Source organism: Antedon mediterranea, chromosome 9, assembly GCF_964355755.1.
Source record: "Antedon mediterranea chromosome 9, ecAntMedi1.1, whole genome shotgun sequence".
NCBI classification, from domain to species: domain Eukaryota; kingdom Metazoa; phylum Echinodermata; class Crinoidea; order Comatulida; family Antedonidae; genus Antedon; species Antedon mediterranea.
Genome location: NC_092678.1, coordinates 24,927,634 through 24,943,625, shown reverse-complemented (window position 1 = coordinate 24,943,625; position 15,992 = coordinate 24,927,634). Strand labels below are relative to the sequence as shown.

The following is a 15,992-nucleotide window of genomic DNA, read 5'->3' as shown; positions in this document are numbered from 1 at the left end:
TCTAGGGATTTACAGTATTTGCCCAAAATAAAAGAAATAAAAAAATCTAACCTTTCAAACTTATTTATATTCCTGAATATTTTATTCTAAGTACCTTTACTGTATACATTAACAAAATACCCTCACTGATTTGCATATTTGACAGGTGAAGATGATGAGTCACGGTACAATGGTCCAAATGTTGCACAGATAGTGAAATCCTCTACACCAAAGAGTTATACACCACCAGCCTTAGAGGGACCAATTAAGCAGGTTCTCTGTGATATACTGAATGCATTAGTAGAGCCTGAAGAACCCAAAGAAGGTAATGATCTATGATATTCTAATCACTCTATAATATTACCTGTACAAATAACTTTATTAGAGATGTTCTGTGGCATTCTCTGTGTAAATGAATGACTTATTATGATTGGTTATTCATCAAGGGAAGAATGCTAGATTAACCCAAGTAGGAATTTACTACTGATTTGGCTTTATTGTGCTACACTCAGTGCAGGATCCTACTTACAGCAGTTTAAAATAATTTAATTGTTTATGTTTTCCAACACAAATTACATTCCATGAGACAAATTTGATTGGTTGTAAACTTGTTTTGCAGAATCGGAGGCAACCGTCATGCCACGAATGCCCCTACAAGAGATGGAATCTGCTGGCCTAGGGTTACGAGAGATAGGCGATGAATTTCTGCGTCAATATGCTCAAACTGAACGGCCACCATTGGTACAGAGGTTAGACAGCTGTACAGAGTCTGCTTCCCTAGATGAAGAGGTCAGTCTATTTCTAAAGCTCTGTCTACACTATCAAACTAGTTTGACAAAAAAAAAGTGTGATGTGCCTAAATATGATAGTGGTATGACATCATTATGTCCATATACGGACGCATCACATTTTTTTCTTTATAGACTAGGCTATGAATGAGGTAGGTGCCACCCGGAGAGGTAGAAATTCTCATATAACTTTTCTAGACCAGTTTTTTCTGGGGAATCCAAATATATTGGGTAAACGGGCTGTAACCTGAGAACTTTCGCGTGAGGGCGCTTTTTTCAAAATGGCTGCCAGTTACAGTAGACTATGATATCTTGGCAACCACTGGTCATAGAGAGTTGATTTTGGTGTCAAATTGTTTGGAATGTACATGTTCCTATTTGATGTAATAGAACATTTTGTCAGAAAATGGCCGGAAATACTTCTATTGACCTTTGACCCAATATCTAACAGATATCATATCTCCGTAACTACTGGACACAGAAAGTTGTAATTGGTGTCAAACTCTCCAGAATATAGATGTTTATATTCAAACTAATAGAACATTATCTGTAAAAATGACCGGAAATAACGTTACTGACCTTTGACCCAAAATGCAAGACATTTCTCCTATCTGATCACGTTAATCCTGTCAATTAATTCATTTTGTGCCAATTGGAGGTTGACATTCTCATATTATTTTCTTGACCAGTTTTTCATGTGCAATCCGAGTAATATGAGATAAATAAGCCATAACAAGGCCAAGAATTTAATTCTTTTACTACATACATGCTTCCCTTTAGTGTTTCAGTCTGTATGTCGTGTATTAATCTTCAAGATCGCTCACATCACTGCAATCTGAAAAGTCTTCATATTCATTATGTGTAAACAGTTCCTGGACATCAGTGGGCATCACTGTCTCAATCCATTTAGGCTCCATTTGTTCGTTCCATCCATTGTGTGTACTGTTGTTGACAAAATCATTGACGTCGGCTGATTGCCATTCTTTAGTAATGAAGTTTGCTCTAAGTATATGAAACTCAAGGGTCTGCTGACATAGTGGCAGTAATGATATATCTGTAATCTTGTTGTGTCTGGAAAACTTTCTGTTGAAGATATCATATCTTGCTTGATTTACACTTTTCCCCTTCACTCCATACAATGGTGAAACATACTCTTCAAGTTCCTCATACAACTCTTTTGATGGAACATCTGACACTCCAAGGTTGCAGAATGTGTCAACACATTTTGCTTTGGATTCCAGAAGCTTCCAGCAGGTACGTTTTCCTTTCCGAACGAAAGCGGAGTTATACTCGTTACATGTGAAAGCATGGAATCCAATAAGGGATGATTTCTGCGCTTTTGTTAAATCAATGTCACTCAATTTCAGTACATTTCGGTATTTCCCAGTGTTTGTATCAATAATTACCCTCTGCCCATCACCCTATGAAATGAGATAGTGAAATGACTGGAATGTCAAAGTCTCCAGAATGGGAACGAATTATTACTACGCCTTGATTGTTATTTGTTAAAGCATGCTTTGCATGCAGGATGACTTTCGTGTCGGCTTCTTCTTGGCTACTATTAAGCTCCGGAACCAATACAACATCTCAGTTAGTAACGTAGATGCATTCTTTGTACGATGAAAAGTAGATAACATCACTCCTCGTATCTGTTAGAATGCTTTCTTTCTTTGACACTAGTACACAGCGAATAAGCTCAATCAATCTGGTCTTGTTTTTGCCGTTGGCAAGGAAATTGTTAAAATCACGGGGCAACTTTGATATTTTTGAGCTTACAATTACTTTTGGTGCAATACCGCGTCTGTTTCTCGCAGTGCTCGACCAGGATCCATAACATCATCTCACTTTATTTTCGAATAGTGGGAAGAAACTCGAAATCAAGGCAAATGGGAAAGTAAGAGTAATATAAGCTAATCGGGATGTTTTAGGAAAGCTTCTTACCACCTCAACAAAGCATGGTAGAATAATTGACTTTAAGAAAGCCTTTGAGTATCCATTTACCCCTGTCCGCTAAGCCTTGCTAATGCAGATGGGACAAGACGAACAACTCAGAAAAGTGTCCTAATGGAAATTCTCATCGAAAGTTCAACAGATGTTATAGATCCTGGTCGGGCACTGCCAGCAAAGGCTACTGTCATTGCCTATGTTGTTGACTTGATGGCATTAATCAGAACATTTACATCTTACCCTGATACGTACGAGGATCTTGTAGCAAAGGTTTTCAACAGCATCCCTAAAGGATACAAGCGTGTTGATATTGTTACCGATGCATACCTGCCAAAAAGCATTAAGTCTGTTGAGAGAAACATACGCGGTATTGCACCAAAAGTAATTGTAAGCTCAATAATATCAAAGTTGGCCCGTGATTTCAACAATTTCCTTGCCAACGGCGAGAACAAGACCAAATTGATTGAGCTTATTCGCTGTGTACTAGTGTCAAAGAAAGAAAGCATTCTAACAGATATGAGGAATGATGTTATCTACTTTTCATCGTACAAAGAATACATCTACGTTACTAACTGAGATGTTGTATTGGTTCCGGAGCTTAATAGTAGCCGGAAGAAGAAGCCTACACGAAAGTCATCCTGCATGCAAAGCATGCTTTAACAGATAACAATCAAGGCGTAGCAATAATTCGTTCCCATTCTGGAGACATTGATATTCCAGTCATTGCACTATCTCATTTCATAGATATTGGGCAGAGGGTAATTATTGATACAAACACTGGGAAATACCGAAAGGTACTGAAATTGAGTGACATTGATTTAACAAAAGCGCAGAAATCATCCCTTATTGGATTCCATGCTTTCACAGGTAACGATTATAACTCCGCTTTCTTTCGGAAAGGAAAACGTACCTGCTGGAAGCTTCTGGAATCAAAAGCAAAATTTGTTGACACATTCTGCAACCTTGGAGTCTCAGATGTTCCATCAAAAGAGTTGTATGAGGAATTTGAAGAGTATGTTTCACTATTGTATGGAGTGAAGGGGAAAAGTGTAAATCAAGCAAGATATGATATCTTCAACAGAAAGTTTTCCAGACACAATAAGATTACAGATATATAATTACTGCCACTATGTCAGCAGACCCTTGAGTTTCATATACTTAGAGCACACTTCATTACTAAAGAATGGCAATCAGCAGACGTCAATGATTTTGTCAACAACAGTACACACAATGGATGGAACGAACAAATGGAGCCTAAATGGATTGAGACAGTGATGCCCACTGTTGTCCAGGAACTGTTTACACATAATGAATATGAAGACTTTTCAGATTGCAGTGATGTGAGCGATCTTGAAGTTAATACACGACATACAGTTTGAAACACTAAAGGGAAGCATGTATATGTAGTAAAAGAATTAAATTCTTGGCCTTGTTATGGCTTATTTATCTCATATATTCGGATTGCACATGAAAAACTGGTCCAGAAAATAATATGAGAATGTCAACCTCCAATTGGCACAAAATGAATTAATTGACAAGATTAACGTGATCAGATGGGAGAAATGTCTTGCATTTTGGGTCAAAGGTCAGTAACGTTATTTCCGGTCATTTTTACAGATAATGTTCTATTAGTCTGAATATAAAGATCTATATTCTGGAGAGTTTGACACCAATTACAACTTTCTGTGTCGAGTAGTTACGGAGATATGATATCTGTTAGATATTGGGTCAAAGGTCAATAGAGGTATTTCCGGCCATTTTCTGACAAAATGTTCTATTACATCAAATAGGAACATGTACATTCCGAACAATTTGACACCAAAATCACCTCTCTATGACCAGTGGTTGCCAAGATATCATAGTCTACTGTAACTGGCAGCCATTTTTAAAAAAGCGCCCTCACGCGAAAGTTCTCAGGTTACAGCCCGTTTACCCAATATATTTGGATTCCCCAGAAAAAACTGGTCTAGAAAAGTCACATGAGAATTTCTACCTCTCCGGGTGGCACCTACCTCATTCATAGCCTAGTCTATTATGAGAGTTGTTCTGTGGCATTCTCTGTGTAAATGAATGACTTACTTTAATTGGTTATTCATCAAGGAAAGAATGCTAGATTAACCCAAGTAGGAATTTACTACTGATTTGGCTTTATTGTGCTACACTCAGTGCAGGATCCTACTTATAACTGTTTTAAATGATAAAGTAATTTATATCAGCTACTGTTTTTACGGATTTGTTATTTATTTATGTTTGGTGTGCATCCCGCTTTTGAGATTTGATAGTCGATGTGAAGTGGGTATATGAAAGTATACTAGTATAATATTACATTAGTAACTAATAATGGGTTGTCTCGCTTAAAGTAAATTTATTAAAAATTGACAGAACAATGAATCCGCCTCTCAGTCCGAGAGCACCGCGGAGTCATCACAGACTACATCATCCAGTATCAAACCAAGACCTACCAAAGCTAAACCACTGCTACCCAAGTCAGCTCTGCTGCGTCTGTTAGCAGAACTTGCCAAGTCTTACCCAGGCTGCGCGTTGATGATTGCACAATATCAATTGACAACTGACCAGGCTGTTACTATTAAACAGGTAATTCTTTGATTTTAATTATTAATAACTGGAAAATTATTATTTTTTTGTTGAACCAAATAATACAGAAACACCTTAGTGACATTTAGTTGACATGCTGTCCACTTCTTTGAACTACTGTTTGGAATGGTCTATTGGATAAAACTACCTGTTCTTCCAGAAGTAGTTCTTTATCATCCACTTGTGCAGTGTATGCACACAGGACCAACGCCTTTACGTCGCATCAGAAAGATGAGGCAATGAGTGTCAAACTATGGTACAGACAGGACTTCAACCCATGTCTCTCATATGCTAGTCCGATACCTGTACCATTACACCATACAACTCTCTCAGAATACAGTTTTCCCTGTTTATTATGAATTTGAGTATATAGCAATAACAATATATTTTGCATTATAGGATTGTTCCGTACTAGGCTACATTCTAGACAATTTACTGCCCCAGTGCCAGACAGCAGGGGATGCTGATTGCCCACCTTTGGCAAGAGTGCTATTAGCTAGACTAGCAGCAAGTAACCACAGCCCTGAAGCACAGAATCTGCTGGTGAACGAGGTGAAAGCTGCTCTGTCTAGAGCACTAGCTTTGTCTGAGAGTGCTGAGAAGCACTGCAGAGTACAAGCATTAACTAGTAAGTGGTTTAAAGCTCTGTATATACTATCAAACTAGGTTGACGCAAAAAATGTGTTATTTGTCCAAATTTGGTCGTGATATGACATAATCATGTCCATATATGGGCACATCACACTTTTTTGTCACAAAAAGTTTGATAGTGTAGACATATTGATTTATTATTGTTATTTCAAATTGTTTTATATTTGATACATGATTTAGTTCCATTTATAGAGATCACAGATTTTTAAAAAATATTTACATGATGATGTCATTAAGGTTTGAGAACATCAATGATGCTACCTCACCCGATATCTGATTAATATTGTTTCTTATCTGAAAAAATGAGAATGCTGTGGGTATCAGTGGCTGGATCTCAATGGAGATACAAAAAAAAACAACAAAAAAACAAAAAGCTAAATCAAAACGATAAAGTAAACAGCCAGAAAAGTTAGCAGAGCTTTCGGGCAACACTAGCCCTTCATCAGTGCAAGTGAGGGAATTTGGATAAAGTCATAGCATATGAGTTGGCAAGTGCTGCCTGGGTGGACAGGAATAAAAGAAATATAACAATAGAAACAGCGTGTTGAATGGTGGGTGGAGACTGAATAAGAGTAGAAAACATAGAAGGTAGCTTGGTAGAGATATAAACAATTTTGGAATGGAAATAAAAAAGCTAAAGTGGTGGTTAATATTGAAACTTAAATTTTGGTAGTCAATGGAATAATTTTACCGATCTGCGAGTATGTTCCTAATGTTAAGTCCAAAAGGTTTTGTGGTTTTAAGTAGTAATTTGCGAGTTTTGTCACTCCATTTGACATCGTGGTCTATTGCAATAACTCTGAAATTTGCAATCGAGTGACCAGCTGAATTAAAATGTTCGGCTAGGTTGATCAAGCTTTAATATTTTGATAGCTGATCTATGTTGTGTCATTCTCATACGGAGAGTGTTTTTTTGTATATATATGTATTTGTCTTGTCCATGGGTTTTACATGACAAGTTTTACTTTTTGTAAAATCCTCTATTAATGGTATGTTACTTCTTTATTCAATTTTTAATTTTCTTCGCACCATTAATAGAAATAAATGTTTATGAAATAAAATTTATTTTATATGGAACACAATACATTTATTACTGCAATAAATTAAATTTATTTTTATTACACAGTATTAATTAGCGTAATGATTGATGCGTGCCCCCCATCAGGGGGTTTCCAGAGCACACGCACGCCGCAGCTGAACCAAATGAACAACATCATCCGCATCCTGGTGCGTAAAGGCCTCGCCACGGACTTGGCTCGCATTATGCACAACCTGGATCTGTCTAGCCCTAGCGTAGCTGCCACGGTTAACTCAGCTCTCAAGCCATTGGAGACGCTGTCTAGAATTGTGAACCAACCAACAAGTGGAGCTACAAAAGCTGGCGGCAAGAATAAGGCTGCAAGGACTGATGGCCAGGCTGCGGTTGACCGCAACCAAGCTAGTAAGTACATTCTTAATGTAGTTTTCCATATACTTAGTATGACAGCCATTTTGTGCAATGGGAATGTGTCAATATATATATATATGATGATGTCATTAAGGTTTGAGAATATCAATGAAGCTACCTCACCCGATATCTGATTAATATTTTAACTGTTACCATTTATTTCTGATCATTCTACATTTCCTTGCCAATGTTCACATTTATGACAAACAAGCGTACTGTAATCTATGTCTATATCTGAATGTGATATCATTTTTCTCACTAATGCATTGACTTTAGATTTGCTTGAAATGAATGAGACCGAGCCGTCAGATCTACTAACACAAGAACCAAACACGCAGGATACATCAAACGCAGAAGCTGCCTTTGACCAGATGATGGACGAATTGATGCAGAGAAGTCCTACTACAGCCCCTGAAATCCTGGGAGAGACACTCATAGCAACCAGCCCAAGGCGGCTTAGCCCACGCTATCATGGAGGTAATAATGATAAAATGACTTTATTACAATCTTGTCTTTGTTTGTATTTCATCAGTTTTATGAATTTATTATTAATACATGTAAAATAATTTTAATGCAGATTAGTGCATTTCATTTTGGGTCAATCTTAATGGTCAATAGTAGCAATTAATATTGGTCAATATTAGCAATCTTATTGGTCACTAGTCTTATTGATCACTTTTTGCGATTTATATTTGTTTTTATATTCTTATTAGAATCACAAGAGGAAATGATGATCTCGATAGCGGATGAGGGCGACGTTGCCATTGAGCAAGCGTTGGCTGATACTGAGATGTTTAGTCACCATAGCAACGAAGATGACACACCAGTAGGTACGTATTAAAAAAAGAAAAGATGTTTAAAGATCTTTCTACACTATCAAACTAGTTTGACAAAAATGTTGATGTGCCCATATATGGACATGATGATGTCATATCACTACCATATTTGGGCATATCACTACCATATTTGGGCATATCACACTTTTTTTTTCAAAATAGATTGATGGGGTAGAAAGAGCTTCAGTTGCTTAATCAGAATTGATATTTAACCAATCTGATAAAAATACTTTTGATTGTTTAAAAGCACTATTGAAAAGCCATATGTCTTGTTTAGTGGCATTTTGGATTCTTGGCAGTGCAATATTAAAAGTGAATTATAAAGTCTGACTATCACTCTTTTGAGAATTAATGGTCTGAAAATGGTTTACTTACATTTGATTTAAAAACCTTTATTTTAGTGGAGCAGTGAGTTACTCAGATACTGGGTTCAAATCCTATCCGATGTCCGGATTTTTCCTCGTGACCAAAAAAAATCAACTTCACTCATTGAGACTTACATAGAGTATCTTGCATGTACCTTTAAGAAAGCTTATGGTTGTCCCTGGCAATTTGCCTAAGTATATAAAACAAAGTCAATTGTTTAGCCAACTAACTATAACTATTTTTGTTTACTTTGTCTAGTTGATGACGATGTTGCGGATGATGATATCGGACCTGAGACAGAATCGGAAGACAGTGATGATCAACAGGTGAGGAGAAAGTTTATTTTAAAACTTTATCAAATAAGTCCATTAACTTCTAGTTTGTCGCCCTATCAACAGTTTATTTTCTTTATTATTCAATTGATGTTAAAGTTATTGATGATTAAAACTGTTGATGAATAAAAGTATAGATGAATGAATGAATCAAATGTTCTTAGATGGATTATTAATTTTTTTTTTTATGTTTCAAATTGATCAGGATATTGATGATGAAGATGAGGAGGAAGAAGAGGACGATGAGGAAGGTTCTGACATGGAGGCAGACGAGTATGATGAATATGATGAGGAGATGGACGACCCATATATGGGCGTCGGAGATGATCGCAATCTATTTTTCCAGTTGGACGAAATGTTTCCCTCAGGTAATTCTGACATAGGAAGACGATGAAAATGAACACTATGTTTTCTGTGTGAATTTATGTCCCTTTAGTTCAATTATTAAATTTGTTCTGGATAATTTATTTAGCAAGGTAGTTAGATGATTTAGAATGTAACAAAAATCATATTTTTAAAAAAATGTTTAATGTTTTGTTTTCTTCTGTGAATTCACGTCTTTTTGTGAAGTTTAGCTCCGATAATTTACCGTTAATTTACTACAAAAGTTGCTGAAATTAATACATTAAAAGCGAAAGCGAAATTAAACTTAAATTTTTTACATAAATACAAGACATTCAATTTTGTCTTTTTCCCAAGTTTATTTGTGTTAAAGTTTACCTGCGTACATTTTTTTGTCTCTTTAGATCCATTTTCTCAAAATATTTTTGAAGTTCCAGGTTCACTGCGTGCATACCAGCTACCAATCTCAATGCATGATGATGTCAACGCCAATGATGTACAAGGTAGGTGTGCAGTCATGCATGATATTTTAATTTTTATTTTATACACATCCAACAGAGAATAACTCGCCAATTATAGGATAGATCAAATATTTTATAATTTATCATACTTATGAACTAAAGCTCTGTCTACACTATCAAACTAGTTTGATCATCATGTCTATATATGGGCACATCACATTTCTTTGTCATAAAGTTTGGCTTAGGGAGTGGAGTTAAAAGTGTCGTGAGTTACAACATGGCACTAGGTCAGGATTGAACCCCGGACCATGGGATTGGAAGGCAAGCACCAAGCTACAGCTCCACTACATTTGCTGATTATTAGCCGATGAATGAACAGACATGATAATAGTTTGGTCATGTTGGTCAAATGTTTGCACTTCATATTATACTAAGGCCAGAATGGAAATATGTTTGACCATTGGTTACTATTTTGTGCTACCCTGAATTAATTCCTGTACTGTTTTTTAATGTTATATTGTTTTGAATTCGAATAAAGAAATGAAAACAAAATTTAAATAAGTTAGTGTACTACTCCACAGTAGTTAAAATACTATTATCATCCAGTTGTCATGTTATAGTTTGCTGAACATTACTTATTAACCATCATGATTATAAATAAATTAAATCGTTTCTAAATGTGTTTATTTTCTAGGTCCATCAATTCCCCCGCCCCCAAGCACTATGTCTCGTAGCCACCCATTGCTTGTACGTCACGCTGATCATCCAACCTTGACTCAGACCGTTGGTAGAGGGCATAGAGGAGGTAGACAGCGCACTCATAGACATGCTCCTACCACTATACATGTCTATAACACAGGAAGCTCAAGACATCCCAACCCACCAGCTATTTTGCAAAGGTAAGATTTATTTATTTTTTTGTTATTCAATATTTCACCCATAAGCTCCTTACAAGGCACAACCTTAGTCTCAATGAGCTTAGCAACAGAAGCTCCTTACAAGGCACAACCTTAGTCTCAATGAGCTTAGCAACAGAAGCTCCTTACAAGGCACAACCTTAGTCTCAATGAGCTTAGCAACAGAAGGTTGAAATATATAAGAACAAATCTTTTGGAATCATTTATTTCTGAACACAGTTAAATAATTAATTAGTTAGTACTTGAAAACTTTTTGTTAAATATGTTTGCATTCTCTGTGTAAATGAATGACTTATTTTGATTGGTTATTCATCAAGGGAAGAATGCTAGATTAACCCAAGTAGGAATTTACTACTGATTTGGCTTTATTGTGCTACACTCAGTGCAGGATCCTACTTACAAATACTGTCTTTGAACAAATAAAAAAGAAATTGGTATATTACAAATCTTGAAAGAACAATATAAAATGTTTCTTTTTAAACACTGATTTTTTTCCTTTCAGATTGCTTGGCCCATCAACCGCTGCCGATGTACTCCAGTTGACAACCAACACAATAGGCAACGTTCAAACTAGAGTCTATGTCAGCGATATTCACCAATCAGATGCCCAAGATGGTATGATGGATGATTTCTTCCAAGATTTCAGCATAAGTAGCGGAGGAGGCGGATCGGTACCTTCTACGCTGAGTCGATGGGCAGAAGAATCTCGTGTTTTGGATGGAGAGAGTGTTCATGATTGTGTTCAAGGTATTATGTCGATATGAATTTGAAAAATAGATATGAAAGGAAGACAATTAGTTATTGTTAACTAAAATATATATTCGTATTATGAATAAAAGAAATTCATTAAAATTAACATTAAAATGTTAAGGCCAATTTACACAGATGAGCGGTAGTCCTACGTAGAATCTGTATCTATCATGTGCAGAAAACCACCGTCCGCTTCGTGTTGTGTGTACATGGTCATAAGGAATAACATAGTCTATTTTTATTACCGTTATCGCTCGTCTGTGTAAATTAGCCTTTAAGCACTTTTGAAAAGCCAAGTGTCTTGTTTAGTGGCACTTGGATTCTTGGCTGTGCAACAGTAAAAGTGAATTATAAAGTCTGAGCATCTCTCATTTGGGAATTGGTGATTAGAGAATAATTTACTAACATAAATTAAGAATAAAAATATTTGAAAAACTTTGATACTAATTTTAAAAAATAAAATTGTATTTCTATCATATTTTCAGTACTGAAACCATCAATTCTGAGTGTTTTGAACAAACATAAGGATGTAGAAATAACTGAGAGAAAAGAAAAACGAAAAAAACAGAAGGAAGAGGAAGAAAAGAAGAAAGCAGAAGAAAGTAAAAAACGTGCAGAAGAAAAAAAGAAAGCGGAAGCTGCCAAGACTGACAGCGAGATGAAGCAAGCGGAAGGAGGGGCAACCGATGAAGCAAGAGGCACATCCAGGGACGACGAGAACATGGAGGTGAGTGGAAAACGATACTTTTGTTTTATTTTGATCCTAAAATCTACTATGCACTATTGAAAAGCCATATGTCTTGTTAAGTGGCATTTTGGATTCTTGGCAGTGCAATATTAAAAGTGAATTATAAAGTCAGACTATCACTCAACTGAGAATTAATAGTTGGAGAGTAATTTACATACATGTGTTAGAGAATGATTTACATAATGAATAATTATTACTATTTATTCTTTATACTGGGTAGCCTCTTCATTCAAAGACTGTTCTCCCAGTGTATAGTATAGTACAGTACTATGATGAGTTTGTGACAGTCGCTGTGTACAGGGTAACCCCTACTTGAAATCTTGAAAGATGTACTAGGTTCTTTAAAGTGCACATGAACCAGATGTGTACACTGGACCTATAGTTTATAGAAGAAAAGAAGACTTGTTCTACCACCAGAACCATGGAGCGAGTGAGCCATGGAGCGAGTGAGCCATGGAGCGAGTGAGCCATGGAGCGAGTGAGCCATGGAGCGAGTGAACCATGGAGCGAGTGAACCATGGAGCGAGTGAGCCATGGAGCGAGTGAGCCATGGAGCGAGTGAGCCATGGAGCGAGTGAGCCATGGAGCGAGTGAACCATGGAGCGAGTGAGCCATGGAGCGAGTGAGCCATGGAGCGAGTGAGCCATGGAGCGAGTGAGCCATGGAGCGAGTGAGCCATGGAGCGAGTGAGCCATGGAGCGAGTGAACCATGGAGCGAGTGAACCATGGAGCGAGTGAGCCATGGAGCGAGTGAACCATGGAGCGAGTGAGCCATGGAGCGAGTGAACCATGGAGCGAGTGAGCCATGGAGCGAGTGAGCCATGGAGCGAGTGAACCATGGAGCGAGTGAACCATGGAGCGAGTGAACCATGGAGCGAGTGAACCATGGAGCGAGTGAACCATGGAGCGAGTGAACCATGGAGCGAGTGAGCCATGGAGCGAGTGAACCATGGAGCGAGTGAACCATGGAGCGAGTGAACCATGGAGCGAGTGAACCATGGAGCGAGTGAACCATGGAGCGAGTGAACCATGGAGCGAGTGAACCATGGAGCGAGTGAGCCATGGAGCGAGTGAGCCATGGAGCGAGTGAACCATGGAGCAAGTGAACCATGGAGCGAGTGAACCATGGAGCGAGTGAACCTTGAACCCTTGCCGATTGCGTTATTGAGTAATTGTTTTGTATTATGTTGATAGAGTAGTAAGGAATATTATCTTACAGGTTGGTGATAGTGGATCACTAAGCACGCCAACGACAACTACATCCTCTAGCAGTCTACCAACCTCATCCAGCTTACTGGACCCTGTAGAATTACTTAGAACTGCCACCAGTAACAGCACATCACAAGGTAAATACAACTAATTTACATTCTTACTTGAGATACTGGTATATTATATAAAGCTCTGTCTACTTTATCAAACTTTATGTGACAAAAAAATGTGATGTGCTCATATGGACATAATGATGTCATATCACTATCATATTTGGGAATATCACTACCATATTTGGACACATCACACTTTTTTTGTCAAACTAGTTTGATAGTGTAGACAAGAATATATATGTTTGCATTCTCTGTGTAAATGAATGACTTATTTTGATTGGTTATTCATCAAGGGAAGAATGCTAGATTAACCCAAGTAGGAATTTACTACTGATTTGGCTTTATTGTGCTACACTCAGTGCAGGATCCTACTTACAAATACTGTATAAACAAATAAAAATTAAATAGATATGGAAAGAACAATGTCAACACTTTATGCATCACAAAATGTGCCCATATATGGACATGATGTCATATATCTACCATATTTGGGCACATCACACTGTTTTTTTGTCAAACTAGTTTAATAGTGTAAACAGAGCTTTTATGTGTTTTGAATTGGTTTATTAAATAAATAAAATAAAAAATCTTTGATTTATTTTTTGTTAGTGATAAGCAGTTTCTTGGAATCTATGGTAACGGAAGCAATGGGAGAAATAACACCACCATCATCAACACCCTCATCTGTAGCCATGGCAACATCAAACACCGGAGCAACTAGGTACTAGCAACTTATTTCACATTTTGTTTACCTCTTTATGTTGCTCAAGCTTTATTTTAAATAAATAATGCCATTGTTCATTTGTACTACTAATGAATACAAACCGGAAAATTTACCAAAAACCTAATACAATGAATATATCTTAGTGATGTAATACCTTAGTGATGTTTTGTATAATTATTATTTTTAAGCACAACAACTTCATCAAGTGGAGTGGACTTAGCAAGCCTCATCACCGTTACAGCATCATCAAGTGGAGTGGACTTAGCAAGCCTCATCACCGTTACAGCATCCTCAGCAGCCTCTGCTACTACTGTATCTAGTAAGTCAATTACTCGAAAACAAGCCCATGGGTTTAATCTTAAATCATTAACAAGGAGACATAACTACATTTATACAATGATTAAATGTAGTAGTTGAGCTGTAGCTTGGTGGTTAACGTGCCTGCCTTCCAATCCCAAGGTCTAGGGTTCAATCCTGACCTAGTGCCAGGGTTGTAACTCACGACTCTTTCAACTCCAACTCCCTACGCCTCAAATGAGACTTAGTTCATAAGCATGATAAATTATTAAATATTTTATCCATCTTGTATTTACTCGCTGTTGGATGCGTATGAAATTAAAAAAAATATCTACCTTCTTTTGTCCAGGTTCTCTGCAAGAAAGTCCTATATTCAGCCTACCCACTACTAGTAGTTCACTCATGGATGTGAGACCAGCACCAGAGGTACAGCAGCCAGACGTACCGGTACCAGGAACCAATGTTACCACTGGTATTACAATTGCCACCACCGTAACCTCCACTGTAGCTAGTAAGTATCCAAACTCTATAACTAAGTCTAAGTCTAACCTCCACTGTAGCTAGTAAGTATCCAAACTCATCTATATTTAATTTATTCATTTAGGCATTTCTACAACTACAACGACGGTAGCCTCTGCTGGACCTAGTACCACACAAGCTCCAAGTGAAGGTAATTCAATTTGTATATAATATAAAGGGTATATTTTTACCCAACTAACTTAAACTAGCAATGTGCGTCCTTGTTGATCCTGTCATGGTCTATTCGTCTATACAGACTTTATTTATTTATTTATTTATTTATTATCTTAATGTAACTAGTTTTTAGTGATCACAAGTCCTTTGGGGTTTCCTCGATGTCTCTTCTTTAAAATGTTTACTCCTTTTTCCAGGCCTACCAGAAGGAGTAGATCCGTCGTTTCTTGCTGCCTTACCAGATAACATTCGGCAGGAAGTGTTACGTGAGCATCTAGGCCTAAGAGCTAGTCAGGCGGCAGCAGCCACCACCACCACCACCAGCACAGCAGCAGCAGCATCTAGTAGTAGCACACCAAGTACTAGTACAAGAGTTAACCCTGAATTCCTAGCGGCACTACCTCCTCATATACAAGAAGAGGTAGAATACTAGATTCTTAACTTAACTTAGTTTCTACTTAACTTAGTTGGTACTTACTTAACTTAGTTTCTACTTAACTTAGTTGGTACTTACTTAACTTAGTTGGTACTTACTTAACTTAGTTGGTACTTACTTAACTTAGTTGGTACTTACTTAACTTAGTTGGTACTTACTTAACTTAGTTGGTACTTACTTAACTTAGTTGGTACTTACTTAACTTAGTTGGTACTTACTTAACTTAGTTGGTACTTACTTAACTTAGTTGGTACTTACTTAACTTAGTTGGTACTTACTTAACTTAGTTGGTACTTACTTAACTTAGTTGGTACTTAATGTTGTAGATATATGATGATGTCATTAAGGTTTGAGTTCTTCA

General features: G+C 37.2%; 1 protein-coding gene across 2 annotated transcripts in view; it reads left to right on the top strand.

Moving 5' to 3' along the window:
* Nucleotides 1–15,992, top strand: part of LOC140059001 (E3 ubiquitin-protein ligase HUWE1-like) — a 56,362-nt gene that overhangs the window by 29,952 nt on the left and 10,418 nt on the right. Inside the window, exons 41-59 of one of the 2 annotated variants that reach the window (XM_072104807.1) lie at nt 146–304; nt 599–768; nt 5,097–5,309; nt 5,709–5,937; nt 7,087–7,401; nt 7,684–7,884; nt 8,121–8,237; nt 8,868–8,935; nt 9,147–9,309; nt 9,715–9,786; nt 10,439–10,643; nt 11,164–11,408; nt 11,897–12,138; nt 13,379–13,505; nt 14,091–14,202; nt 14,394–14,524; nt 14,852–15,013; nt 15,107–15,172; nt 15,393–15,616. In XM_072104807.1, coding sequence (XP_071960908.1) covers nt 146–304; nt 599–768; nt 5,097–5,309; nt 5,709–5,937; nt 7,087–7,401; nt 7,684–7,884; nt 8,121–8,237; nt 8,868–8,935; nt 9,147–9,309; nt 9,715–9,786; nt 10,439–10,643; nt 11,164–11,408; nt 11,897–12,138; nt 13,379–13,505; nt 14,091–14,202; nt 14,394–14,524; nt 14,852–15,013; nt 15,107–15,172; nt 15,393–15,616 — 3,221 coding nt within the window. Of the gene's footprint in view, nt 1–145; nt 305–598; nt 769–5,096; nt 5,310–5,708; nt 5,938–7,086; nt 7,402–7,683; nt 7,885–8,120; nt 8,238–8,867; nt 8,936–9,146; nt 9,310–9,687; nt 9,787–10,438; nt 10,644–11,163; nt 11,409–11,896; nt 12,139–13,378; nt 13,506–14,090; nt 14,203–14,393; nt 14,525–14,851; nt 15,014–15,106; nt 15,173–15,392; nt 15,617–15,992 lie in introns of both variants that reach the window. The other variant, XM_072104806.1, reaches the window with a different exon arrangement.